At 35.6% G+C, this 26,681-nt stretch overlaps 1 protein-coding gene across 3 annotated transcripts; it reads right to left on the bottom strand.

The window, feature by feature from the left end:
- Positions 1-941: 941 nt before the first annotated feature.
- Positions 942-26,330, bottom strand: LOC123549012 (ranBP-type and C3HC4-type zinc finger-containing protein 1-like). 3 transcript variants are annotated; one of them, XM_053545724.1, is made up of 14 exons: positions 25,478-26,330; positions 20,633-20,846; positions 19,430-20,240; positions 17,260-17,353; positions 16,540-16,738; positions 15,495-15,628; positions 14,392-14,646; positions 13,734-13,907; positions 7,419-7,600; positions 5,390-5,501; positions 3,318-3,510; positions 2,517-2,647; positions 2,071-2,169; positions 942-1,533 (listed from the first exon to the last, which is right to left on the bottom strand). In XM_053545724.1, exons 1-14 carry the CDS (start codon positions 25,736-25,738, stop codon positions 1,453-1,455), a joined length of 2,940 nt encoding a protein of 979 aa, XP_053401699.1. In that variant the 5' UTR covers positions 25,739-26,330; the 3' UTR covers positions 942-1,452. The 3 variants fall into 3 exon arrangements, with proteins under 3 accessions (XP_053401699.1, XP_053401698.1, XP_045192705.2); XM_053545723.1 differs by having other exon boundaries at positions 943-1,533; positions 20,624-20,846; positions 25,478-26,327; XM_045336770.2 differs by lacking the exons at positions 942-1,533; positions 2,071-2,169; positions 2,517-2,647; ... (1 more) ...; positions 5,390-5,501; positions 7,419-7,600 and adding an exon at positions 12,529-13,142 and having other exon boundaries at positions 20,624-20,846; positions 25,478-26,328.
- Positions 26,331-26,681: the final 351 nt, after the last annotated feature.

Below are 26,681 nucleotides of genomic sequence, written 5' to 3'. Positions count from 1 at the left end.
CAGACAGCAGACAATAAATAGAGCATTATTCTGGTAATGTGATACTTTTGAGTGCAAGAAATTAGGTATTGTGCTCCTAAGGTGCAACATACATAAGTTTTTCTGGTTGTATATAGTTAGTATCTACATATTTTATGAAAAATGTTTAGCTTTATTTTCTATATTTACACAATTGTGAATAGTGAGTGCAAAGTAAATTTAGTAAAACAAAAATTTAAATTTCATTTTTCATATTAACAATTTCAAAGATAAACAAATAAACAATTTCTATGATATCAGCCATTTTAAAGATTCATTCATATCAGCAGTTTTTAATCAATCATTTTTCAGACTGTAAAACAGTTTAAATACATGAGAACTTGCTCTGATTTGCACTATTTTATAAATTTATAAATTCTTGGAATGTTGAAATCGTGATGGCGAAAGTGGAAACTAGAAAAGCATTTAAATATTGATTTTGATTAATCTAACCCAGACAGTGTTGTGACAATAAAACATATATACTGATGCACATCTGTCAATTTTTTTTTGCATGAACTTTGGATTTAAGTGGGAAGAAACAAATGAATATTATCAAAAATAATGTTTTTGTTAACAGTAAATGTTTCACAAATTTAGAAGGCCGAAAATGAAAATATTTCTGTAAACAATCATTGTCATGAAGTGTTTCACCAAATCTTAAACATCATTAAAAGATTCCAACAAGGATGAATTACAACTAATACCATTTGAATAACAGCCATAACAGTTTCTAAATAAATTTAAAAAAAAACATTCTACTCATATCTGTACGTATCCAAATTATAAGCAATATAAAAACTGCTAAATTATGTACGGCTGAAATATATTATTTTAAATTATCATAAATAATAGTTACATGAAGTGAATAAAATCATTGTATAAAATTACATGTATATTCCTATTTATAGTATTTGACTACTAACTGTCCCATCATTCGAAGTGAATTACTATTAGATTAATAATATATTTGTCATGTCAATCATTCAACAATTTATAGCAAATATATGTAATTCCATAAAAAAAAAAAAACCAACTTTTATAAAACATGAAAATATTGGATATGAAGCTATTATTGTAATGGCTAACTCTACAGTAAATTAAGATGTAGATATGAAACTGGGATTTTATTCCCTTGATATAAACAATTATAACTCAAAAAACATCATTATCACAACTCAAACTTACTCTCTACTAGCATTTTATTAGCATAAGGTATTCTATTATGATTAACAAATTTTAACCCTTTTCCTTGAAAACAACCTCGTTCCCAGAAGTTTTTTCCTAGAAGTGGATGTGACAGTGATTCAAATAGTTGTCAATTTCTCTCCCAATAATTCAGACTAGAAAAACAAAAACAACACAATGCAGGCTCTGTTCATCTGTTACAAAGATTATTCCTGTAGGCAGTATGTTCCAACACAACATGTTACATTAGTGACAATTGTTACAGTCTGGATGACACACCTCTCCATTAACCCGGCATTTACAACCACCACTAATGTCTCCATTTCCCTGAAAATATGAAATATCCATTATAATAGCTGCATGTTCTCAAAACTTAACCACAGTTAAACCATGGCCTGTATTTACATTGTTGGAGATTGAAACTTAGGTGCTTTGATTTTCAGTTGGGGCTATTAGAATTTCATATTCTCAGTATGATAATATTGTAATGTTTTGGTGAATTTTAATTCCATGTAAATCAATCTGACTTCTCATTGACCAAAACAAAGTGGAAGTCTGAGGACAGCCCCTAAACTGTTTAACAAAACTTAAATTTTAGCACGTAACTGGCCAAATCTGACCACTTTCATTTTATTATTTTTCCAAATGCAGAAATCAGAACCACATCTCTGATGCATTTTCAAAACCCTCAAAGATGAATGATGGACTTACACATATATAAACCTTTGAAATTTGACCTTGACCTTGAAGATATACAATTTACACAAGACTATGTTATGCTGTGTAGCTTGTATCTGCTGGAGTCTACATACAGGTATATTTTAACACAGGTAGGCATATGCAACAATAAGTAATATAACATACCATGGGTCCCCATCTAGGTCCCTTTGTCACCCAGCAAATCTCAGTTTTACAAATAGAACACTGAATCCAATCACAGCCTTCCTTTTTCATTACTATCACCTGCAAAATAGATTAGATTTTCATCATCTGATAAAGGCAGTACACATATGAATAAAATATTTATCAACAGTAATCATATAGCTTGAAAACAAGCAAAACTCTAGCACTTTGTTAGTACCATTCCAGGACCTGTGAGGGTTGCATCAATCCTCTTTGAAATCAAATCCAAACAAACGAGCGAAGTTTCCATTCCTTTATCATAATTTAAGTAGAAATCCATAAATTAAAATCCCAAGGAAATAGCCATTTTGGGCAAAAACTACAAAATTTTATACCCTCAAAATTAAACGATTTCACTGTATATGTATGAAGCAATAACGAGATTAAAAATCCATACAGAATCTTACCCGACACTGAGGACAGTTCATCGCATCACCATCATCAAGCATACGTTTAATCATGAGTTGTGTTTGATTTGCCGCCTTGTCATTTACAGCTCGACTCTTCAAATCTTCCTGATACTGCTTGCAGTTCATACCTTAAACCAGAATAATTCCATAAAATTATTGCTGACAAATATCTTACTGTTCGATCCGCTTATTCGTCCATTTTATTTTTAATTTGTTTTTAAATTTATGATGGTAATGTTGATTTTATATACCAGTAGAATTCAAATAATACATTATCAAATGTCCCAGGGCTGCTCAGTAGTAGTAACAACAACATAGGCTGACCGTAGTTTTTCAATATATTGTCAGGGACAGATACGCTCTTGTAATTTTGATATCAACAAAGAATTAATTAATAATAAATACGTATTTTTAATACTTTGATACCACTAGGAAACACTAAACATGTATTTACATAAGAAAAAACATTTTTGAGTGATAAAAACATGCAACAAGATGATATTTATGACATGTAGACATGAACATTGCTTTTATCATCATAACCTTATTTTGACACGTATGGAACAATGAGTTGCAATGTAAGTAACATTACAACCTGATGAACGAAACTTAAGTCTCAAGTTATTATATTAAATACCCACAATGAAACATGAAAAAGTGCAAAAATAAGTAAGAGTATTTTGTTTTAGAATCCTCTCAAGTCATTTTTGTATTTTGGCATACCTGCTCACACAGCTGACTTGATCAACCAAACAAGCAAATTGTCAGCATTATATATAATAAAAGAATTTATGTTACCTTGATGTATAGCTTTACACGTTAGGCAATTTTCCTTGCCACACACTTGACATACAAAGAAGTTGACATGGTCCTCGTATATACACCAGCCTGGACAGTCAGCAGTCTTACAATGGAAGCTATTCTGAGCCTGACTCTCAGCTGTGGCCAGGCTTCGTGCAAGATACCTCGCAAACCCATCTGCAGTGACTAACTGTAAGTATATACATAAAGCATTTTACTAACAGGCAGATCATCAATATTTGTAAAGGACTAATTTTTATAGATGTTTTGTCAATCCACAAATTCCAATGTAAAAAAAACTAGAAACTGCTTTTGTAAAAAAGCGCATGTCTCCCCCAATGCAAAGTCCTATAGATGTTCAGGCCCCTGTGACCTTGACCTTTAATGGAGTGACCCCCAAAAACAAATAGGGGTCATTTACTCTGCAGGAACAATCATCCTATGAAGTTTCAACATTCTGGGTCGAGAGGTTCTCAAGTTATTGATTGGAAACAGTTTTCGATGTTCAGGCCCATGTGACCTTGACCTTCAACAGAGTGATCCAAAAATCAATAGGGGTCATCTGCTCTGCATGATCAATCATCCTATGAAGTTTCAACATTCTGGGTCAAGTCGTTCTCAAGTTATTGATCAGAAATGGTTTTCCATGTTCAGGCCCCTGTGACCTTGACCTTCAACAAAGTGACCCCAAAATCAATAGGGGTCATCTACTTTGCATGATCAATCATCCTATGAAGTTTCAACATTCTGGGTCAAGTCGTTCTTGAGTTATTGATTGGAAATGGTTTTCCATGTTCAGGCCCTGTGACCTTGACCTTTGACGGAGTGACCCCAAAAACAATAGGGGTCGTCTCCTCCATAAGCCCTACCAACCTATGAAGTTTGCAGGTTCTAGGTCAAATGGTTCTCCAGTTATTGCTCGGAAATGAAGTGTGACGTACGGACGGATGGAAGGACAGGGCAAAAACAGAGTGGGGGAGACACAATTCCATGCATTTACATTATGTATCTTTAAAATTAAAACAAAACACATAAAAAAAATTTTGTCCTTACAAAAATATCTATCCTGACAACAATATTAAATGATATTGCGTTATATACCTGCTAAAAATAAATAAGCTACATTTAACTACATACCTGTATTTGTGTGAAAGCAACCAAGAAATGCTTTTTTTTTTACACACATTACAGCAAAAATAAAGAAATCCGAGATTACTCTAAAGTGGATATATTGGTTTTTGTCAAATAGATATTTCCATTTAAAGTTTAAACTATCTTGAACATTGCGAACTTCACCTATGATGTAGGGATTTGGACCTCGGGCTCTTTGTCTGATGTGGTTAACACCTTGTGGCATTGACCCTGATTCTTGGAGCCTAAGTCTTGCACTATATATATGGTTAATGTATGCGAAAAGTAATTTCAAAACCCTTCCATGCAAAATACCAGTGAAGTTTCTGACCTGATACTGATGGACAAAAAAAGATTTACAGATGGACATATATACAAATGTTACAGGCGTAAGAATTTCCCAGTTATTGATCAGAAACCATTTTCTGTAATCAGTTTCAAGGTCACTATAACCTTGAAATTTGACATACTGAGTTCGAAAACCAGACCCTATTTACAGGTAACCATTCTTTGAAATTTATGACAGTATTCCAAATCCCTCTTCTGAGTGAGTTATTGACTGGAAACAGTCATGATTCTTAAAGTCACTGTAACCACAAACCCTGATATACTGACCCCTAAAACAACAGGGGGTCATCTACTGACCACAGGAAATCATTCTCTGAGCTGATGACCATGGGCCAAGCATTCTCTAGCAATTAAACAGAAACTGAATGTTCTATCCACTGACCAACAAACTGACATTCCAACTAGGCCTAACATGATATGAGCAAACAATACACAATCTTCTCCAAAGGACAGAATAATAATTTTAATACTGGGGATCTAATACTGTATATAAGACACATTACACATTCAAGCAAATTTAAGGTACCTACGAGCCTTCATCTCCAACATGCAAGTGAGAAAATTTACCAGAATGTGATTGTGTTACTTACCGCCTTAACTTCTCGTTCCTGTACAATACCATCACAAGCATAATCTTCATCAACGAAGGGACATGTTAATACTGGTTCCTCGTTATACTGTACCGCATCTCGTAAACAATCCCTGCCATCAGATAAATGCATGTCATATTACAGTTGATCATTAACTATTTTCTGCTCTTTCCATCTCACAATAGAACAAAAATTAGTGAAGCTTTACATTTATTTTGTATTTTTGTTTTATTCTTACAAAATGTGTTTGACTTTTCATCAAAATTTGACAATAGTTTTGATGTAAAATAATTCAAAATGATAACATAAAAGGAGTAGCAAGGAAAGGGCTCAAATTGATATTTGACAAAACTGAAAAGTTAGGCACAAGACCTATATTTTTTATTTTACCATATGATTAAAAATAGATAAATCTACAACTATGGAAAGGTTTATTAATATCTACAATGTGGAACTTCTTGTATACATGAAAATGTCATCATAAAAGATACTTTCCACTATGAAAATTGATCGGAGGAGCAGTTTTTTTCAAATCGGTCTAACAAAAAAATCATGCAGGCAACCATATCGTTTTACTGGCTGAATTTACTTTGGATTAAATGATGCTTTGCAAAAATATGGTTTGATAAAATTTACACTGTAGAAAGACATTTATTTCAAACATGCAGAATTTACAATGCAATTTAATTTTTCCATACAAAAGTTATAAGACGGTTTGAGAAAGACAGATATCAATCCAATCTTCCTATCCTTGCATTTGAATGTCTTGCAGGTAACCTTTTGTCTTATTGTGTGGAAAGTTTGAGCCCAGTAATTTCAAAATTGCATACAACTTATGTACCTGACATGAAAATGAACAATACAACACTGACCTCCTGCAAATTCAACTAGAGCTGTCACAGTAGTAACGAATTATACCCCCACAATACAGCCTTGTCACAGAAGTAAGCCAATGTCAACTTTGAACCTCAAAATCAATAGGGGTCATCTGCTGGCCCAAGTGTTCTCAAGCTATCATCCAGAAATCATTTAACTGTTCCAGGTCATTGTGACCTTGACCTTTACTACTGACCTCAAAATCAATAGGGATCATCTGCATGTCATGACCAACTTCCCTATCAACTTTCATGATCCTAGGCCTAAGCATTCTTAAGTTATTGTTCAGAAACCGTTTAACTGTTCCGAGTCATTGTGACCTTGACCCTTGACCTACTGACCTCAAAGTCGAACTTGACCTGTATTTTATGATGTTACACCTGTGTACCAAAATTTATGATCCTAGGCCCAAGCATTCTCAAGTTATCGTCCGGATATGGTTTAACTGTTCCAGGTCACTGAGACCTTGACCTTTGACCTACTGACCTCAAAATCAATAGGGGTCATCTGCATGTTCCGCCTTATCAACTTTCATGATCCTAGGCTCAGTTCTAAAGTCATCATCGAAAACCGTTTAACTAATCCGGGTCATTGTGACCTTGACCTACTGACCTTAGTCAAACTTGACCTGTACTTTATGATGTTACACCTGCGTACCAAAATTTATGATCCTACGCTAAACATTCTCAAGTTATCATCCGGAAACCGTTTAAATGTTGCAGGTCATTGCGACCTTAACCTTTGACCTACTGACCTCAGAGTCTAACTTGACCTGTATTTTATAATGTTACACCTGTGTACCAAAAATTATTTATATCTGTCAAGCCTTTCTTGAGTTACTGTCCGGAAACCATGAAAACCAACGAACTGACAGACAAGCTCACTCCTATATACCCCCCCAAACTTCGTTTTGTGGGGGTATGACAACCTGCGACTTATTCTCACAACAGCACATCAGTTTTTAAATACATGTAATTTCAAGTCATTCATCATGAAATGATGACACATGGACTTGACAAACCAACTGACAAATACAGAAAATTATATGGATAAACTTTAACTTACTTGCAAAAAGCATGGATAAACTTTAACTTACTTGCAAAAAGAATAGATAAACTTTAACTTACTTGCAAAAAGAATAGATAAACTTTACTTGCAAAAAGAATGTAAACATTCCCTCAACACAACTCCCTGTCCCTCAGAAAAATCATCGAAGCAGATAGGGCATGTAAACACTTCAGTGTTTGGAATCAAATCTAGTGCATCTGTTTCCTGTAGGTGGGCAAAGTTCTGCTGTTGTTCTTGCCGATGCATTAATCTTTCCCTTTCCTCTGCCTGTTCAGAAACAGTCAATACAGTCAACAGATGCTGAGGATAATGTGCAATCATCGTTTATTCTTACCGTATATAGGCTGGGCACATCTCACGAATGGGGTAAATTACTTTGTTCAGGGTAATATATCCCAATCATGTTAAAACATTTAGAACAATAGAAAAGTACAAAAGTTTTGATATTTCTTTCTTCTTTAAAATGCTATCATTATTTTTTCTGTATCATCATTACAAACATGCCTATGTTCCTCTTTATCAGTTTTGTTTTGTTAAATATCTGAAAATTTTACGACAAAAATTCATCAAAAATTCCTAAATTCCTATATTGTTAAATGTTGATATCATACAAAGTTGTCCTCAGAATAAGAGCATTAGCAATTTCTAAATAAAGAAGTCATCAAACAAGAGCTGTCTGAAAGACAGCACGTTCGACTTTTCTCAGTGCTTGAGTCTGAATTACAGCTTTGCCAGTAAAAACTTTATAAAACTTCAACCAAAACATTCTAAGTTAACAAGAGGACCATGATGGTCCTGAATCGCTCACCTGTCCCCACATGACCCAGTTTTAAACCGAGTATGATGTCGTTTTTTTCTATTATTTGAAAAATATGGCCTCTAGAGAGGTCACAAGATTTTTTATTATTTGACCTACTGACCTAGTTATTGAAGGCACATGACCCAGTTTCGAAACTGACCTAGATATCATCAAGGTGAACATTCTGACCAATTTTCATGAAGATCCATTCAAAAGTATGGCCTCTAGAGAGGTCACAAGGTTTTTCTATTTTTAGACCTACTGACCTAGTTTTTGACCGCAGTTGACCCAGTTTCAAACCTGACCTAGATATCATCAAGATGAACATTCAGACCAATTTTCATATAGTTCCCATGAAAAATATGGCCTCTAGAGAGGTCACAAGGCTTTTTTGTTATTTGACCTACTGACCTAGTTATTAAAAACATGTGACCAAGTTTCGAACAAGACCTAGATATCATCAAGGTGAACATTCTGACTTATTTTCATGAAGATCCATTGAAAGTATGGCCTCTAGAGAGGTCACAAGGTTTTTCTATTTTTAGACCTACTGACCTACTTTTTGACCGCAGTTGAACCAGTTTCGAACTTGACCTAGATATCATCAAGATAAAAATTCTGACCAATTTTCATACAGATCCCATGAAAAATATGGCCTCTAGAGAGGTCACAAGGTTTTTTTGTTATTTGACCTACTGACCTAGTTATTAATGGCATGTGACCCAGTTTCGAACTTGACCTAGATATCATCAAGGTGAACATTCTGACCAATTTTCATGAAGATCCATTCACAAGTTTGGCCTCTACAGAGGCCACAAGGTTTTTCTATTTTTAGACCTACTGACCTAGTTTTTGACCGCAGTTGACCCAGTTTTGAACTTGACCTAGATATCATCAAGATAAACATTCTGACCAACTTTCATACAGATCCCATGAAAAGTATGGCCTCTAGAGAGGTCACAAGGTTTTTTTATTATTTGACCTACTGACCTACTTTTTGACCGCAGTTGACCCAGTTTCGAACTTGACCTAGATATCATCAAGATGAACATTCTGACCAACTTTCATACAGATCCCATAAAAAATATGGCCTCTAGAGAGGTCACAAGGTTTTTTTATTATTTGACCTACTGACCTAGTTTTTGACGGCAGTTGACCCAGTTTCGAACTTGACCTAGATACCATCAAGGTGAACATTCTGAATAACTTTCATGAAGATCCCATGAAAAATATGGCCTCTAGAGAGGTCACAACGTTTTTTTATTATTTGACCTACTGACCTACTTTTTGACCGCAGTTGACCCAGTTTCGAACTTGACCTAGATATCATCAAGATGAACATTCTGACCAACTTTCATACAGATCCCATGAAAAATATGGCCTCTAGAGAGGTCACAAGGTTTTTTTATTATTTGACCTACTGACCTAGTTTTTGATCGCAGTTGACCCAGTTTCGAACTTGACCTAGATATCATCAAGATAAACATTCTGACCAACTTTCATAAAGATCCCATGAAAAATGTGACCTCTAGAGAGGTCACAAGCAAAAGTTTACGCACGCACGGACGCACGACGGACGACGGACGCTGCGTGATCACAAAAGCTCACATTGTCACTTTGTGACATGTGAACTAAAAAGAGGCATAACTCTGTCAAAATTCAAATTAGAGTTATGGGGACTGTTTCTGCTGGTGTAGACTTTGATAGTACTAGTAATATACAAGGTACTGTATATCTTCACAATCTTGAAATGATTTTCTTCAAACTTTAGCAATTTTACGTATGCTAGCTATGCTAGAAAATACATATACCATAATCATGTATTCATTTAAGGTATACTAGACCAAAAGTTCATATATAAAAATATATTATGAACAATTACTATATATAGTTTATGTAAATACACTGGTAATAAGAATTTGTCTAATAACATTTAAAATAGTACCAGTGCAATAGCAATGCAGAATTTTCAACAGACATCATCTGGTATAATCGCAATTATAATGAAATATAACAGATGTGATTGGATACAGTCCCAGTAATAGCGCATGGGTACTTTCAATGGACATGACTGGATATAATGGCAGTAATAATGCAGTACTTTCAATGGACATGATTGGATACAATCCCAGTAATAATGCAGTTCTTTCAATGGACATGACTGGATACAATCCCAGTAATAATGCAGTTCTTTCAATGGACATGACCGAATATAATGGCAGTAATAATGCAGTTCTTTCAATGGACATGACTGGATATAATGGCAGTAATAATGCAGTTCTTTCAATGGACATGACTGGATATAATGGCAGTAATAATGCAGTACTTGCAATGGACATGACTGGATATAATGGCAGTAATAATGCAGTACTTTCAATGGACATGACTGCATATAATGGCAGCAATAATGAAGTATTTTAATGGACATGACTGCATATAATGGCAGTAATAATGCAGTATTTTCAATGGACACGCCTGGATATAATGGCAATAATAATGCATTACTTGCAATGGTCGACAGGATATAATGGAAATAATAATGAAGTACTTGCGATGGACATGACTGGATATAATGGCAATAATAATGCAGTTCTTTCAATGGACATGGCTGGATACAATGGCAATAATAATGCAGTTCTTGCAATGGACATGACTGCATATAAAGGGCAGTAATAATGCATTACTTGCAATGGACATAACTGAATATAAACTTTAAAGCAGTATTATGCATTACTTGCAATGGACATGACTGGATATAAAGTGCAGTAATAATGCATTACTTGCAATGGACATAACTGAATATAAAGGTAGTATTATACATTACTTGCAATGGACACAACTGGATATAAATGCACTATTATGCATTACTTGCAATGGACATGACTGATATAATGGCAATTATAATGCAGTTCTTTCAATGGACATGATTGGATATAATGGCAATTATAATGCAGTTCTTTCAATGGACATGACTGGATATAATGGCAATTATAATTCAGTAATCACTATTTTAGCAAGACATGCCATTCAGTTGTGGCTGCATTCAATAATAGAAACAAGAAACGCGGCAATGCCACGAAACCAGGTTTTCAACACCTTTCATAAGAATAAAAAAGTATACTGAATCACAGTGCACCACTTTAAAGCACAACCCTAACCCTAACCCTATTTTTAGTAACAATGACCTTGACCTTGATCCCAGAAACGCCAAAATCAATCCCAGCCTTTGTCTTGATATAAGCTACATACATACCAAGTTTTATTCAAATATCTTTACCGAAACATAAGTTATTGACCGGAAACCCTTTTTCTATTTTAAGTAACAGTGACCTTGACCTTGATCCCAGAAACCCCAAAATCAATCCCAGCCTTTGTCTTGACATAATCTACATACATACCAAGTTTTATTCAAATATCTTTACCGAAACATAAGTTATTGACTGGAAACTCTTTTTCTATTTTAAGTAACAGTGACCTTGACCTTGACCCCAGAAACCCCAAAATCAATCCCAGCCTTTGTCTTGATATAAGCTACATACATACCAAGTTTTATTCAAATATCTTTACCGAAACAAAAGTTATTGACCAGAAACACCAGTTTGACGCTGCCGCCCACCCGCCCGCCCGCCCGACCAACGACATACCCCAATCTAATAACTCAGGTTTTCAACAATAAGATAATTCTGTTAAGCTGATGGAAAGACAAATAACAATTACACATTTAATGACATTTAATATGGAAGCATTTGTAATTTGCAAAACAAGCAAACAATCAGAGTAATCAATATACAGTTAGATAATTTCATTTTATATCAAGTAAGTTAAATACTGAATACCTGGAGGTTAATATACCGCCTAGTTGTGCTTTCTGGATATAACGTTACACCTATTGCAATAACGACTTGAAGGCTTTAGCCCAAAGGCAAATGTGAAACTAGATATGCCATGATGTCCAGAAAAACATATGATAGCTGTTTATAGACCATTTTATTATATATAAAATTGTATGATGTTCTTGTCAGAATGCACCAATATTATGTCTGGGACTAGAGTGTACCAATGACATGTTAAAATCACTTAAGCAAGTTAAATGGTATTAATTGTATATGTATATTTATTACGTAAATTTGTTTTAATGGTTATGTATAAAATAAATGATTGTGCTAATATGGCCCTATTACAGTCATTCCAGACCCTGAATTGTTATATCAACATGCACATTAGAATGTTTTTGCCATTACATTTCATCAAATTCAGCCTTTTTTCTCTTGGCAAGTAACTCTTACGGCCTAACTTCAAATGTCAGAATGAAAACGCTAGGTAAACTGTTTTTCATAAATGCTACTCATATCTGAAAGTAATTAATGCAGCCTGATTTTCTGGAATTCTGAATAATGCAACAGCACTATCCATTCTTCTGACTGTTTACCTATACAGTCAAACCTGTGTTAAGCAGCAAGCAAAGCGGGTGAAAATATATAACTGCTCAAGGCATTTGCTTGCGTAAGTTGAAAATGAGAACAAAAAGTCACTTTGGAAAAGTAACTGACTGACTGCTTAAGGCAAGTGGTTGCTCAACACAGGTGACCGTTAAGGCAGGTTTAACTGTATTAGCAATGCATGAATATACTTCCAAAATTTTTCATTTCAACCTAAGTTTTTACGGCACAAATAAAGTTTTATCACTGTAAACTGGTGCTACAAAACTGTAAAATATTAAATAAGGCAGTGGTGGTACTTCTGTCTTTTACACAGACAAGAAAATAATATCAAACAATTTTTGAATTTTCAATGTCATCAGGACATAGGGTTTTCACTATCTGAGTCTATTTCACCAGCAGAACTACGTCTGAAAGTAGTCCCCTGACCAAATGCCGGAGTGTTCTGCTGCTCCGATTTTGACGGCATACGTTGCAGTGTGTCTTGCAATGCATCATGGAACTGTAGCAAATTGTCAAGATCGCGTTCCGAGTCACTGTCATATTTTCTGCCCTGGCTGCCCGGCGGAACCTGCAACACAGGAGAGAGAATCTGACAACAGCTCGTTGCAATAGCAACCAGGATAACAATTTACAACAGTTCTCAATGTCTGCAGTATATGTTAACACAGTGTACTTATTAAGAGCAAGCTATTATGGAGGTACAATGCATTTTGACATGATTTAAACACTTGGACACACTTATTTACTCACATCTGTATGCTCCTTACTCTTTCCTCAGTCTTTTATTTTGTACGTATAATTTTCTTACTATAATTAGTTCTCTGAAATATGCAAATATTACAGGTCAAAACACTGGCACCAGACCAGAAAAAAAATGTCACTGTACATGTTATACCCTACCCCTAGGTAACGTATACTATAAGAACCATGGTCATGAATGGGAAAATGCACTTACACATTTCAATCGTCATTTCTCACCGAAAACACACTGATCAGTAAATGGAAACTACGCATACTGAACAAGTGGTTGTTTATTTTCCATCATGCTTCAACCACACTGTCTCAATATTTCATACAGCAGAGACACTCCGCATCTTTTATGCTTTCGTCAACGTTACAGAAAAAACTTTCTTACTTTCTAGATTAATCTAGATCTTACCTCTCTAGTTTGTCTTTCAATAATTGCCTCCATTTCCAGGCGTTTTTTCTCCTCTTCAGTTATCACATAATCTGGCGGTATTTCATAATCAGCCGGTCTGTCGCTAGCACACAGCTCACACCCAGGCCGTGTTGGCTGGTTGATATATGTACATGCTGGACATGACCATCCTTGCTGAAGAAAACACACAAACATATACGTGTATGTGGCATCAAGACAAAGTCATTAGAATGCTCATTTCTGCATTGATAGACAAAATGGTTCAACTTCAACTCCCCCACCCACCTCAACCCATGCCCACAACCACCACCACCCTCAGCCTTTACTCTCCTTTTTTTGTTTTAAGTTTGTGCAATATGTCAAACAACCAAATTCACTCACATTCATACAATGTAGCTGTCTGAATAAACTGAATACATTCATGGTAAAATTTCTGTCTGCTAGTATTGAAACACTACCATATGCTTCATACATAAACCCTAATATAATGCAAGACAGCAATACATATCCACAGTTTAGATGCAGTCCATTTTTCATCTTTAAGCAATATCATCATTTAAACAATTCATTCACATTTTTCTAAGTCAAAACTACCAAAAGATGCATCCTGTAGTTACAACAGAGATAAGTCAAACAATTTCTTATTATAAAACTCAACCTGAGGTTCTTCATTTTCTTCAGGATGCATGACGGGGACTCGTTGTCTAGACTCGCCATACGGTGTATCACCGAACTGTCCAACGGCTGCTCCTATCTGTGGGCCAATCTGGTTCAAAACTTGTGCAATCTCAGCACCAGTTTGTCTCACAGGGTTTCTGTTCAGTTCGTTTTTTACTCTTGCTGCCTGCGGTAACTTCTCAGGGGACGGTTTCTCATTCTTTATGTTTAGATTTTGTGCTAAAACACGTGGCTCCTGAAAATGGAGAAAATGGTCGAGCTTCGAAATATAGAGATAAATAAACAGAGAAAAATCACCACTACCTTGTAAAAACTTAATTGTAATGATCTTTTCATACTGCAGTTTTCATTTAATTGTATTTTCTAAATAATACGCAAGAAAGATAATGGGGCATACTTTTCAAAACTCTTTACATAAACATGTGGATTATATGGTCCCGCATTTTTAGGGTGAAAGAAATTCATGCTTGAGTGGTAAGGGATCTGTCATGTCTTGATGCTTCTCCTGTTTTTGTTGCTGGGTGTAGAGTCACACAATCATAATTTAGGTCATATCGTGACTTTTCCAGCTTTTTAAGATGTAGGAAGACCCCAGGTGCTATTTCGGGCATTATATCAGGCATGGGCTAGCACCTGGATAGCACCACCAACCTACTTACTATTTTGGGGGGTAATTGATTAAATAACAGTTATTTTAAAAAGTAATTGTGATTACTTTCTATTACTGGTACTTTTACTTAATATCGTAAATAACACAAGTGACATCACAGGCTGCAGCATTTTATTTTCAACTATGCAAGCATTTAGAACTTTCAGAATTACATTATACACATGTATATTCATTTAGTTTTTCAAAAGTAGGTGTCTACACTTGATGCCAATGCCCAAGGGTATTGCAATAGTTCTTGTAAAAATCACCACATACAGCCCAAAGTTATAGCCCCCTTAAAAATTTCTTTCTACAGTGTGAATTACTCCGTGAACCCTGAATACAAGTACCTAATATAACTATGGGAAGTGACCCGCACATCAGATTCTATTTGCACAAAAATATACTAGAGCATTGTTTGATTGTTAACTCACCATTTTGGGTTTGCCAGAGGAGGCAGAGCCTGTAGCACTGGACCCAGGTGTAGCTGAAGACCCTGGTCTACTTGGTGTTTGACTCAACTCAGGTGCTGGGGCAGGGGTCTTCAGTGGCTGAGCAATGGCAAAATCTTTACGAAGTAAACAAAATAAACAAAGTAATGTACAAGTTACATTTCAAGATCATATTCTTAGTATGCATTACTGTAAAATCATTAAAATTTTTAAGCATGAAGTTTTAAGGTTTTGGCCAAAATGGATACTTTGTGTGGATACGACTTCAAACTCTGAAGATAAAACAGATGGGGTATTTAATTTGTTTGCTGGAATTGAATTTAAGGGATCGATTTTAAATAACCAAATTAGTCCCTTGTGAGTATTACTGATTTAGCACTTTAGATATGCAATACTCTTTAATATTCCTATTGTTCTATAAATCAGTTTGGTTCGATTAAGGGTTCTGAACTTTTTATATAAATAAAGTTTATGTCCATAAATCAAAATCAAGCTGTCTGTTGTTCTGTCCCTTAAACAATACATAAAGACTGATCTATGATCATGGTATAAAATGTATTCGCCTGAACGTTGCAACTTTAATGTCTAAGAAAGCTTACAAGTTACTGAAGTGCTTTGCTGGTATCTCATAAGCCTGATGAGGTGACCGCTTTGAGACCTCTGCAGGGTTCAAATCCCAGACTTCTAATGTTAAGCACCCTTCATTTTAAATTATTACAAGATAAATAAGAATGCTTAAAAAGGATAGTAAATGGAACACAATACAGGCATTGTCTGAACTTTATTTTCAGAAAAAAGGGGTCAATCCCTTTGATCATTAACATAATGATATCTGGATTTTCAAAGTTGATTGGCAAACAGATTTAGTGAAATTCTTGCTAGCCCTCTGTTATATATTTCTGATTATCTAAACACTTATACATGTAAATACTGTTGAAAAACGGCGTTAAACCCAAAACAACCAACTTACTTATACATGTACACTGGATGTAACATCTATGCACTACAAGAATTTTAAAAAATATACCTGGTGCTTGTGGCATGTTCTGTCTTCTCATAAACTCCTCCTTGTTTATCCCAGCAGCCTTTGCAGAGATTAGATACAAAAATGCTGTATAACCATGGTTCTTTATTTTACATCTTTCTAACGTCTCTGTGTCCTGTGGTATCCGTTTTCCAATGATCCAATACTGAACTTCCACTGGAAACATGTGCTTCATCAACATCTAGGAAAGTGAAACGAAAAGTTTTTAAAAGATCTCCTGATACATTTTCATGAAATTGACCTACAGTCATACAAAGCAGTAACCTTTATTAAGCAGCCAAACTTGCTATTCTCCATTTCTAATCTTTTAGATATTAAGCAGCCATTTGTCTTACGCAGTCAACTTCGTTATTCTCCATTTCTAATCTGCCAGAGCAAATGAACCTCTATTAAGCAACAACCTGTCTTAAAAGGTCACTTTTGTTCCTTCCCTTGACTGGCTGCTTAAGACAGGATTGACTGTATTAAAAGGATATCTGTTTGTTTCAGAGCGAGACCAAAAAAAATGTTAATGCAGTGAACACCAGATGTAGTATTTTCACAAGTGGCAGAGCTTAAACATAAAATAGACACAGTTTCCTTATATTGTATGTTTTATCTTAACTTTACCCATTTTAATTTTTGTCACCGGTGAATAAAAAAGTATTTTATAAAGGTTACCAATTTCAATACGTAAAAACCAAAGTTTAGTTAAGTATATACCCTATTTTTGAGATCTCTAATGGTATCCGAGGCTTTCACCTTCAGTGTAATAGTACCGCCAGATGATTCCTTGTCTTCTATATTCACCTTCAAACTGTTAAAATACAATAAATGTCATGACTCATTACATTTCTCAGATCAATGGAATATATGTTTGCATATTTAGAATACAATAATACAACAGATTCCAAACACTGTTATCAATACAATTTTTTTTAAAAAGTCAGTAGCAAAATCTTCTTTGAAAACTTCTGGTATGCTCTTTTCAACAAGAGCTTCAAATTAACCCTAGCCTTAGTCACTCACCTGATGTGGATTGTGACCTTCAGACCTTGCTTCTGACCAAGTTTGATGCACATCCATTGAGCAGTTATTTCAAGGTTTTGCTATTTTTTCACTGTGGCAGCCCCAAAGATCCATACAAGGCCGGTACAGACTAAGTTTTGTGAAGACCCGTTAAATGGTTCAAGAGAAGAAATCAAAGTTTGTTTTCTATTTTTAGCTGTAGCAGCCTCTAAAAGGGGCTAAACAGAACCATTTGAGCAAACTTGTGAGGAGACCATACAATGAAACTAGCCACGATTTGTCTTAATCTAACAGTCCATGAGAAGAATTCAGAATCATTTGAATAAACTGAGAGAAAGACCACATTAGGAAGCTACAGGCCAAGTTTCATGAAGATCTACCATGTGGTTCATAATGCAAAAATTGTTTAAAGGTCTGTTCCTTTTTAAGTTATTACAGTCCATACAAGGGGCCAAGCTAAAGCATTTGAAAGGAACACACATGACACAGATCAAGTTTGGTGAAGATATACCAATTGGTTTACCAGAAGCTGCCATTTAAAGCCTTCTCTATTTTAAGCTCTGGTGGCCCCTAAAAAGGGCTAAGTGGAACTATCTGAATTAATCAAAACTAGGGCAAAGCCCTACAGGATGCTACCCACTAAGTTTAGTGAAGATCCATACATTTGTTCATGAAAAAGCTATCTAAAACTTTTTTCTGTTGGTCCCTTAAAGGGGCCAAGTGGACCTATTCATATAAAAGTGAGAAAAAACTTTGAAAAGCTGTTACAGACCAAGTTTGGTGATGATTCATGAAGTGGTTCATGAGAAAGTCATTTGAGCCATGAGAAAACCAACATAGTGGGTTTGCGACCAGCATGGATCCAGACCAGCCTGCGCATCCGCACAGTCTGGTCAGGATCCATGCTGTTCGCTTTCAAAGCCTAATGGAATTAGAGAAACTAATAGTGAACAGTATGGATCCTGACTAGACTGCGCGGATGCGCAGGCTGGTCTGGATCCATGCTGGTCGCAAACCCACTATGTTGGTTTTCTCATGACACGACTCATTTAAAGATTTAAAGGGGCCAAGTGGAACCATTTGAAATTTGACAAGAGAAAAATATAACAAAGCTTCAGACCAAGTTTGGTGAAGATCCATTCTGTTGGTTTGTAAGAAGATGTCATTTAAAGATTTTTCTATTTTTAGTTCTGACAGCCCCCTAAAACCATTTGAACAAACTTAATAGAGGTCAATGCCAGGATACTAGTGACTAAGACTAAGTGTGGTGAAATTCTGACCAGTATTTTCAGAGCAGAAGACGATGTTTAAGCAAAAATATTGATGCAGGACGATAGACAAAGATCATAAACCTATACCAATAGTTTACCCTGAACAAAATTCAAGTGAGCTAAAAATTAATGTTCAGAAAATCAACATTATACATGCAGTGCTACTTTTTCAGGATTTAGGGCTTGCAAAGATTCAAAAGGTTAAAAGCCCTAATGAAATAAATTTCAGGGCAATTTTCATTCTTATTTCACCTTTAAAAACTAAAACTGACATGTTCATGTCCCAAACAAACTACTGCATTTTATTCGAAGAAATTAACTTTTAGCCTCTGGTGGAAAGTGATTCTGCCTCTGTGACCAGTGAAGACCAAGATCAGACTGCATATCCGTACAGGCTGATCATGGTCTGCACTTTTCACTATTCAGACAGTAAATTTTGGATGAACACCTCTTAAAATAATAAATGGTATTGCCCAAACTGAATGATGGACCAGTCCATTTTAGAAATTTAGAAGGCTAAAGGTCAAGTGATTTTACAGTTTTACTCTGCAATCAAAACAGCACGAGATATGGGCTTCTACTTGTAAACTTACTTGAAGTCTTTGTCCTTCTCTCCTGGAGAATGTGTCTGCAACTTTACATCAATTGTAACAACCACATTTTCAGCAGTCAATTGTTTTGCATAATCCTGAGCATGAATTGCATCATTACTATTTATAGCTGTCTGCAATAACTGCGCTATTTCCTGAGCCCTGTGCAATCTGGGATTGCTTTGACTCTGTTCTGCCATATTTGTCTTTTTCTTGACTGACTGGTATGTCTTCTGTTGGTCTACTGCTGCAAATCCCATTGGCATATATAAGTCTTCAGTAGGCAAAAACTCTGATGCAAGTCTTTCGGGGGAATCATCTTTTTGGTATTGGTTAATCACTGGAACATTCAACTGACTTTTAAAATCTGGCTTTTTGCCTAAACTTCCCAATAGATCTCTCTCTTTTTCATCAGAAGTCAAACGAGCTGATTTTAAAATAGATCCTAAAGTCTGTGGTAGTTCATTGGGATGGATATGCAGACTGTCACAGAGGTCAGTTATACTCTTTAGCACTCCCGAATCGTGTGCCGGGTAATTTACAGAGGAATCTTTCCTTTCCTGATAAAGCCCACCATCAGGAATAAATGGAGCAGGATCAAATGGAGGTGTTAAAGAGAAATGTTCAGGACTATCTCTGCCCTCCTTTACTAGAGAGTCCTCACTTTCACTTAGTGAATCTTCAGTCACTGGAGAAGGATTTGTTTCAGGTTCAATTTCCCGTAAATCTAACAGAGACAGTCTGCTACCTCTGTTTAGACTCGATGAACTTTTCCTCTTCTCCTGCTTTGTCTGTATGGCAACAAGAACGTATACTGAAGAAAAAAAAAAAAAGAACTAAGTATATGCGAAGCAAAAGATTTATCAGTAATGGTGCACATCCTTATATAAAAGATAAAACGTAAGGGCAGATTTCCTGGAAGCACAGAGCACCCCAAATACAGCCCTAATAGAGTCAATAAAAACTTTCATGTAAAAATTCCTTAAACTGGTAATTCAAACCTTCAAAAGTAAACAATAAAGATTAAGCAACTTAGACCAGTTTGCTAAAAAATAAATTGAAATATTTCTTGATTAGAAGTTTTATCAACAATCAAGGAATGTCGAAAACCTTCACATTTGATTTTAAACTGTGAGCGTAAGCTCATGATAGTTTTATCTAAACTTACACAGTACAAAAATATTAGCAAAAGTTTACATTTATTACTCTTTGAATCTTCAATTCTATTCACTAGCTGCAAGATGTTTTTTATCTTTTCTTCGAACTGCTGATATCTGTTCTCATCCTCCTCATCAAACTTAAGAACAAATCGCCGCCAACTTTCACCCACTTTATCACTGTATTCGTGCCAATGTTTGTCTCGGATATTGTAACTAAAGTCTCCCCGTTTACTGCGATTCAAAACTTTACTAAGACATATCTGAAAATACATGTTTTTAAATCATTTTTAATTAAACATAGTAAGAATTTACGACAAACAGATACAATGTCATGCAGAAAGACTGACGTTCATCCAAGAAACAGTATAATTCCTCCATCCTTTCAAAAATGCTTCCTGTCTGATTAATGTACATGCTCTTGTCAGAATAGTGAAATTTCAAATGGTTAAACCTAATTTTGGAATAAGGATACAATAATAAAACAAGAGCTCGTCGAACACGAAATGCCCCCCTTGATGCATTTAGTAATTGCACAAGGAACAGAAATTATATGCTCACTGTAAACAAAAGTACTACCATTCTGGTTTAATCTGACCTTGACCTTTAACCTATTAACCTAACAAGAGATTACAGATTAATCTTGGCGCCAGCCACTGAGCCATTTTTGAATGTTCCAAATTTCAAGACTAGCTCAAGGTCAAAATCAAGGTCAAATTTCATTTATGTACAAAACAATGTGTATGTGGTCCAAATTTGAAAGCGGTGGCTTGAGAAATGTGAAAGCAGGTCACTAGATCAATTTCAAGGTAAAGTTCATTTCGGTAAACAAAACTATGCATATGCTTCAAATTTGGAGGCTGTAGCTTGAGAAATGTGAAAGTAGGTAATAGATAAAAATCAATGTAAAATTTCAATTCAGAACACAAAAATATGCATGCAGTCCAAATTTGAAGCCTGTACCTTCAAAAATGTGAAAGTAGGTCACTAGGTCAATCTTAAGATCAAAGTTCATTTCGGTACACAAAACTATGCATGTGGTTCAAATTTGAAGGCTGTAGCTTGAGAAATGTGAAAGTAGGTCACTAGGTCAAAATCAAGGTCAAATTTTATTTCGGAACACAAAATATGCAAGTGGTCCAAATTTGAAGCCTGTACCTTCAGAAATGTGAAAGTAGGTCACTAGGTCAATCTCAAGATCAAAGTTCATTTCAGTACACAAAAGTACGCTTGTGGTTCAAATTTGAAGGCTGTAGCTTGAGAAATGTGAAACTAGGTCACTAGGTCAAAATCAAGGTCAAATTTTATTTTGGAACAAAAAACTATGCATGTGGTCCAAATCTGAAACCTGTACTTCAAAAATGTGAAAGTAGGTCAATAACAAGGTCAAATGTTTTTTTCAGTATACAAACCTATGCATGGGTCCAAATTTGAAGGCTGTAGGTACAAAAATGTGAAAGTAGGTCACTAGGTCAAGATCAAGGTCAACTCATGTCAAGGTTCATCTTGCCACTCAAAACTATACATGTGGTCCATGTGGTCCAAATTTGAATGATGTAAGTTATGGACATGAAGATTCTAAGTTTTTCCCTATATAAGTCTATATGAACCATTTGACCTCTGAGGCAGGGCCATATTTGACCCGAGAGGGATAACTTGAACAAACTTGGTATAGAACCACTAAATGATGCTACATTACAAAATACCAAAGCCATAGACTTTGCGGTTTGGACAAGAAGATTTTCAAAGTTTTTCCCTATATAAGTATATGTAAACCATGTGAAACCCAGGGCAGAGCCATATTTGACCCTAGGGGAATAATTTGAATAATCTTAGTAGAGGATCACTAGATGATGTCATATACAAAATATCAAAGCCCTAGGCCCTGTGGTTTTGGACAAGAGGTTTTTCAAAGTTTTTTCCTATATAAGTCTATATAAACCATGTGACCCTAGGGTGGGGCCATATTTGACCCCAGGGAAATAATCTGAATAATCTTGGTAGAGGACCACTAGATTTTGCTACATACCAAATATCAAAGCCCTAGGCCCTATGGTTTTGGACAAGAAGATCAGAAACCATTTAACTGTTCCTGGCCAATGTGACCTTGACCTTTGACCTAATGACCTCAAAATCAATAAGGGTCATCTGCTGGTCATGGCCAACCTAACTATCAATTTTCCTGATATTAGGCCCAAGCGTTCTTGAGTTATTGCCTGGAAACCATTTTACTGTTCCTGGTCACTGTGACCTTGACCTTTGACATACTGACCTCAAAATCAATAGGGGTCACCTGCTGGTCATGACCAACCTCCCTATCAACTTTCGTGACCCTAGGCCTAAGCGTTCTTGAGTTATCATCCGGAAACTGTTTTACTGTTCAGGGTCACTGTGACCTTGACCTTTAACATACTGACCTCAAAATCAATAGGGTTCATCTGCTGGTCATGACCAACCTCCCTATCAACTTTCATGATCCTAGGCCCAAGTGTTCTTGAGTTATCATCCGGAAACTGTTTTACTGTTCAGGGTCACTGTGACCTTGACCTTTAACATACTGACCTCAAAATCAATAGGGGTCATCTGCTGGTCATTACCAACCTCCCTATCAACTTTCATGATCCTAGGCCCAAGTGTTCTTGAGTTATCATCCGGAAACCGTTTTACTATTCAGGGTCACTGTGACCTTGACCTTTAACATACTGACCTCAAAATCAATAGGGGTCATCTGCTGGTCATTAACAACCTCCCTATTATCTTTCATGATCCTAGGCCCAAGTGTTCTTGAGTTATCATCCGGAAACCGTTTTACTATTCAGGGTCACTGTGACCTTGACCTTTGACATACAGACCTCAAAATCAATAGGGGTCATCTACTGGTGATGACCAACCTCCCTATCAACTTTCATGAACCTAGGCCCAAGCGTTCTTGAGTTATCATCCGGAAACGGATAGGTCTACATTCCGACCGACCGACTGACCTACCGACCGACATCTGCAAAACAATATACCCCTCCTTTTTCAAAGGGGGGCATAATAAAATCTGAAACTACCCTTATCATGCTGGACACGATTGTTCTGCCTCTGCGACCAGTGTAAATCATGATCAGACTGCATATCTGTGCAGTCTGATCAAGATTACGCTGTTCGCCATTCAGTCAGTATCTTTTATGTAAGCATCCCTTTTGCTAATAGCACTGTCCAAATTGAAAGATGGACGAGTTCATTACATAAATTTAATAGTGTAAGTGTTAAGGAGTAGAAAAAATCAATGAAAAACAGAGTAGAAAATTTCCCTGATTTTCAAATAACTAAAAAACTTGACATTTACAATTACTTATGTATACGTATTATGCTTCTTCTTTCATTTAAAACTTCCTTAAATTTCAATTTGCAAAAACAGTTTTTATATGTTGAAATTTGCCTTAGATAAATCTGTTTCTTTCTGCAAGAGTCAGTTAACAAATCAATATATCGTCAATATTAATTTTATCCCTTAATACTTATGCAAATTTTCAATCAATGACAGCCCTAAATGATATCTGATAACAAGAAAAAAATATTATAGAACACTATATCAATGCAATTAGTATAATAATAATACTACCTTTATCATAGCTTAATTAACATAGAGTAATAAATCACAATTTAAGGTCAGGTAAACTAAGTCCTAGGTTATCACACCTTCTGAACAGGTGGGTCAAATTTTGTGTATTACTTTTTACTTCTAGGGATGCCTGTCACACAAAGAAATTTTTTTGGACAAACCTGGTCAATGGATTTCTGAGTAAAGTGTCACAGATTTCAAAAAACAAACAAACAAAAAAGTGTCACAGATTTCAGGATGCCTTCTGTGTTATTTGCATTCATTGAAAACAAAAGTAAGCTGACATTTAACAGAACTGATATGTTTGTTCAATACTGAACTTAATTTTCATAATATATAGTGTTACTTAGCTTTAACAAAAGTGGATGTTGAAGAGACATACCAATTCAACGTAGTACTTTCATTTTGGATCACAGCAAAAGTCATCCTGAAATCTGTGACACTTTGCTCAGAAATCAATTACTGAGGCTCATCCGAATCATTTCTTCATCACAGTAATGCACATCAAGGCACATCCCTTGATGTGCTTTTAGCTTCAAATCATTACAGTGTGGAGACAGGTAAAGACTGTTAAAAGAGAAATCTAGGAATAACTTTCTTCTGGCCTGGGCTGACTGACAAGACAGTTTAGTAGCTCTAGTAGGAAATGTCAGTATTTATAGCAGTAGAAATATGTCTATTTTACATACACAACCCTCAACCACAATACATCATAAAGACAAATTTGTGTTATTGTCAATCATATTTTTGTAAGTCTGTAATACTAGTGGCAATTGTGTCTGCCTTTGCGACCAGTACAGATCAAGATCAGCCTGCACATCTGTGCAGTCTGTCTGAACATGAATTGCACTGTTCGCTGCTCAGTCAGTAAATCTTCAGCGAATACCCCTATGAACTATAAATGGTAATGTCTAAATTGAAATATAAAGTAGTCTATTTTAGAAACATTAGTGCACTGAGCCACTGCCTGACTTCAAATGTGTGAAAGAGTAGTGTAACTATCAAACCTGCACAAGATATTTACAAGCGTAATCTTTTCAAATTGGGTAAGATTATACCTCAAACCATATGTCAAAAAGCACCAAAGTTGTCCCATAAAGTCATTTTTTGCAAGGGTGTAGGGAGGGGGTGGATGTGGGTGGGGAGAGAGAGCATTCCCATAACCACCAACTTCCTCAACATTTTGTCCCAGCAAAAATGAGCCTGCAGAGCCAATATGAGCTGGCTAAACCCCTGGAAGGAGCAGTATATCTATCATACAAGTCATAAAAAGAGAGAAAGATGCACCTCACAGTCCTGACCAGTATCTTCCAATGTGAACTGAGCACTGGGCGGTATTCCTGGTATCTCACACAAATGCAGAATACAATGTTTACTCCACTGAAGGGTCTCCCCTGATAGGCACACTTCCTTTATAGCCCCAAATTCATCAAGTTTCACTGAGGGCTCCGGAAAATACAGCTCGCAGGGACAGTGCGTAACTGAAAAATCTTTTATCACTTGATCTGTGAAAAATGACTGCCTCTGCTTCTTTTTCCTCCACGGCATTGCTTATTTTATTTTTTCACCAGTCTGATACAATACCTTAAAATTAGTCTTGTTATTATTCCCAAGTATAGTTTAGTCTGACAAACAAGAATTATTTCAAATCCTATATTTATATACCACTGTTCCATTTAAATATGTCTGTCACAAAACTTTTAAATGCCTATTTCATATCTAACATATGATTCTGCGAGTCAGTCTTAAAAGACCATGGTATAAATTATATGTAAACAGCTTTTAATATTTCAGCTGAAAAAAATCAGCACCAAACCAAACACTATTTATCTTCAATATTCCCTACTGTATAAACTTTTCTTCAGTTTAACTACATTTCTTTTTATCCTCAAAATGTTCCTTTAAGTAAACATGTTAAATCCATTTGAATGATTAATACCACCTCATACATTATTCAACTGCCAAAAATAAAGTTGGTAGTTTTTCTTTACAAGAATGCAGTTCACTATAAAAAGACCTTTTACTTCCTCATGAGTCAACATAACTAGATCCAATGAAAGAATCTGAGTACAGAGATACAATGATTTGATGGTTTTCTAATTCTTGAATGACATTTATCTATATAAATACCACAGTTTCATTTCACTTCCTTGTTTCAGTTAAGGCTTTCTGGTTGTTTTACCAACTAGGTTATCGCATTCTTTACCTTTGTATTCTAAGTGTTATTGGTATATATTTACTATCATAATCCACACATACACAAAATTGAAAAAAGGCCAAAAACAGTGTCAAACCATAAATATTTGTAGCAGACTGATTTCTATGGAATTCATGGTTTAATCATTCCTTAAATCAAATTTAATCCTAATGAACAAAAAAATCATCTGTGCAGGCTGATCTTGGTCTGCGCTGAGAATCACTTGCCGCCAGCAAGCTAAAGGTTTAAATCTCACAGTGAAACCTTTTTATTTTTCTACTATAGTCTGTATAG

Source organism: Mercenaria mercenaria, chromosome 6 (assembly GCF_021730395.1).
Source record: "Mercenaria mercenaria strain notata chromosome 6, MADL_Memer_1, whole genome shotgun sequence".
In the NCBI taxonomy this organism is placed as follows: domain Eukaryota; kingdom Metazoa; phylum Mollusca; class Bivalvia; order Venerida; family Veneridae; genus Mercenaria; species Mercenaria mercenaria.
Note: the sequence above shows the minus strand (reverse complement) of the source record. Positions and strands in the feature narration are given on the sequence as shown.

Bases quoted from the DNA above. Each gene is read 5' to 3' on its own strand.
- LOC123549012 (XM_053545723.1), bottom strand. From the start codon at position 25,738: ATGCCGTGGAGGAAAAAGAAGCAGAGGCAGTCATTTTTCACAGATCAA. The intron at 16,739-17,259 runs GTATATACTTAA...TCACTTTCCTAG, and splicing joins TTAGAGATCTCAAAAATAGG to ATGTTGATGAAGCACATGTT. The intron at 2,648-3,317 runs GTAACATAAATT...TTCTGGTTTAAG, and splicing joins GTGTAAAGCTATACATCAAG to GTATGAACTGCAAGCAGTAT.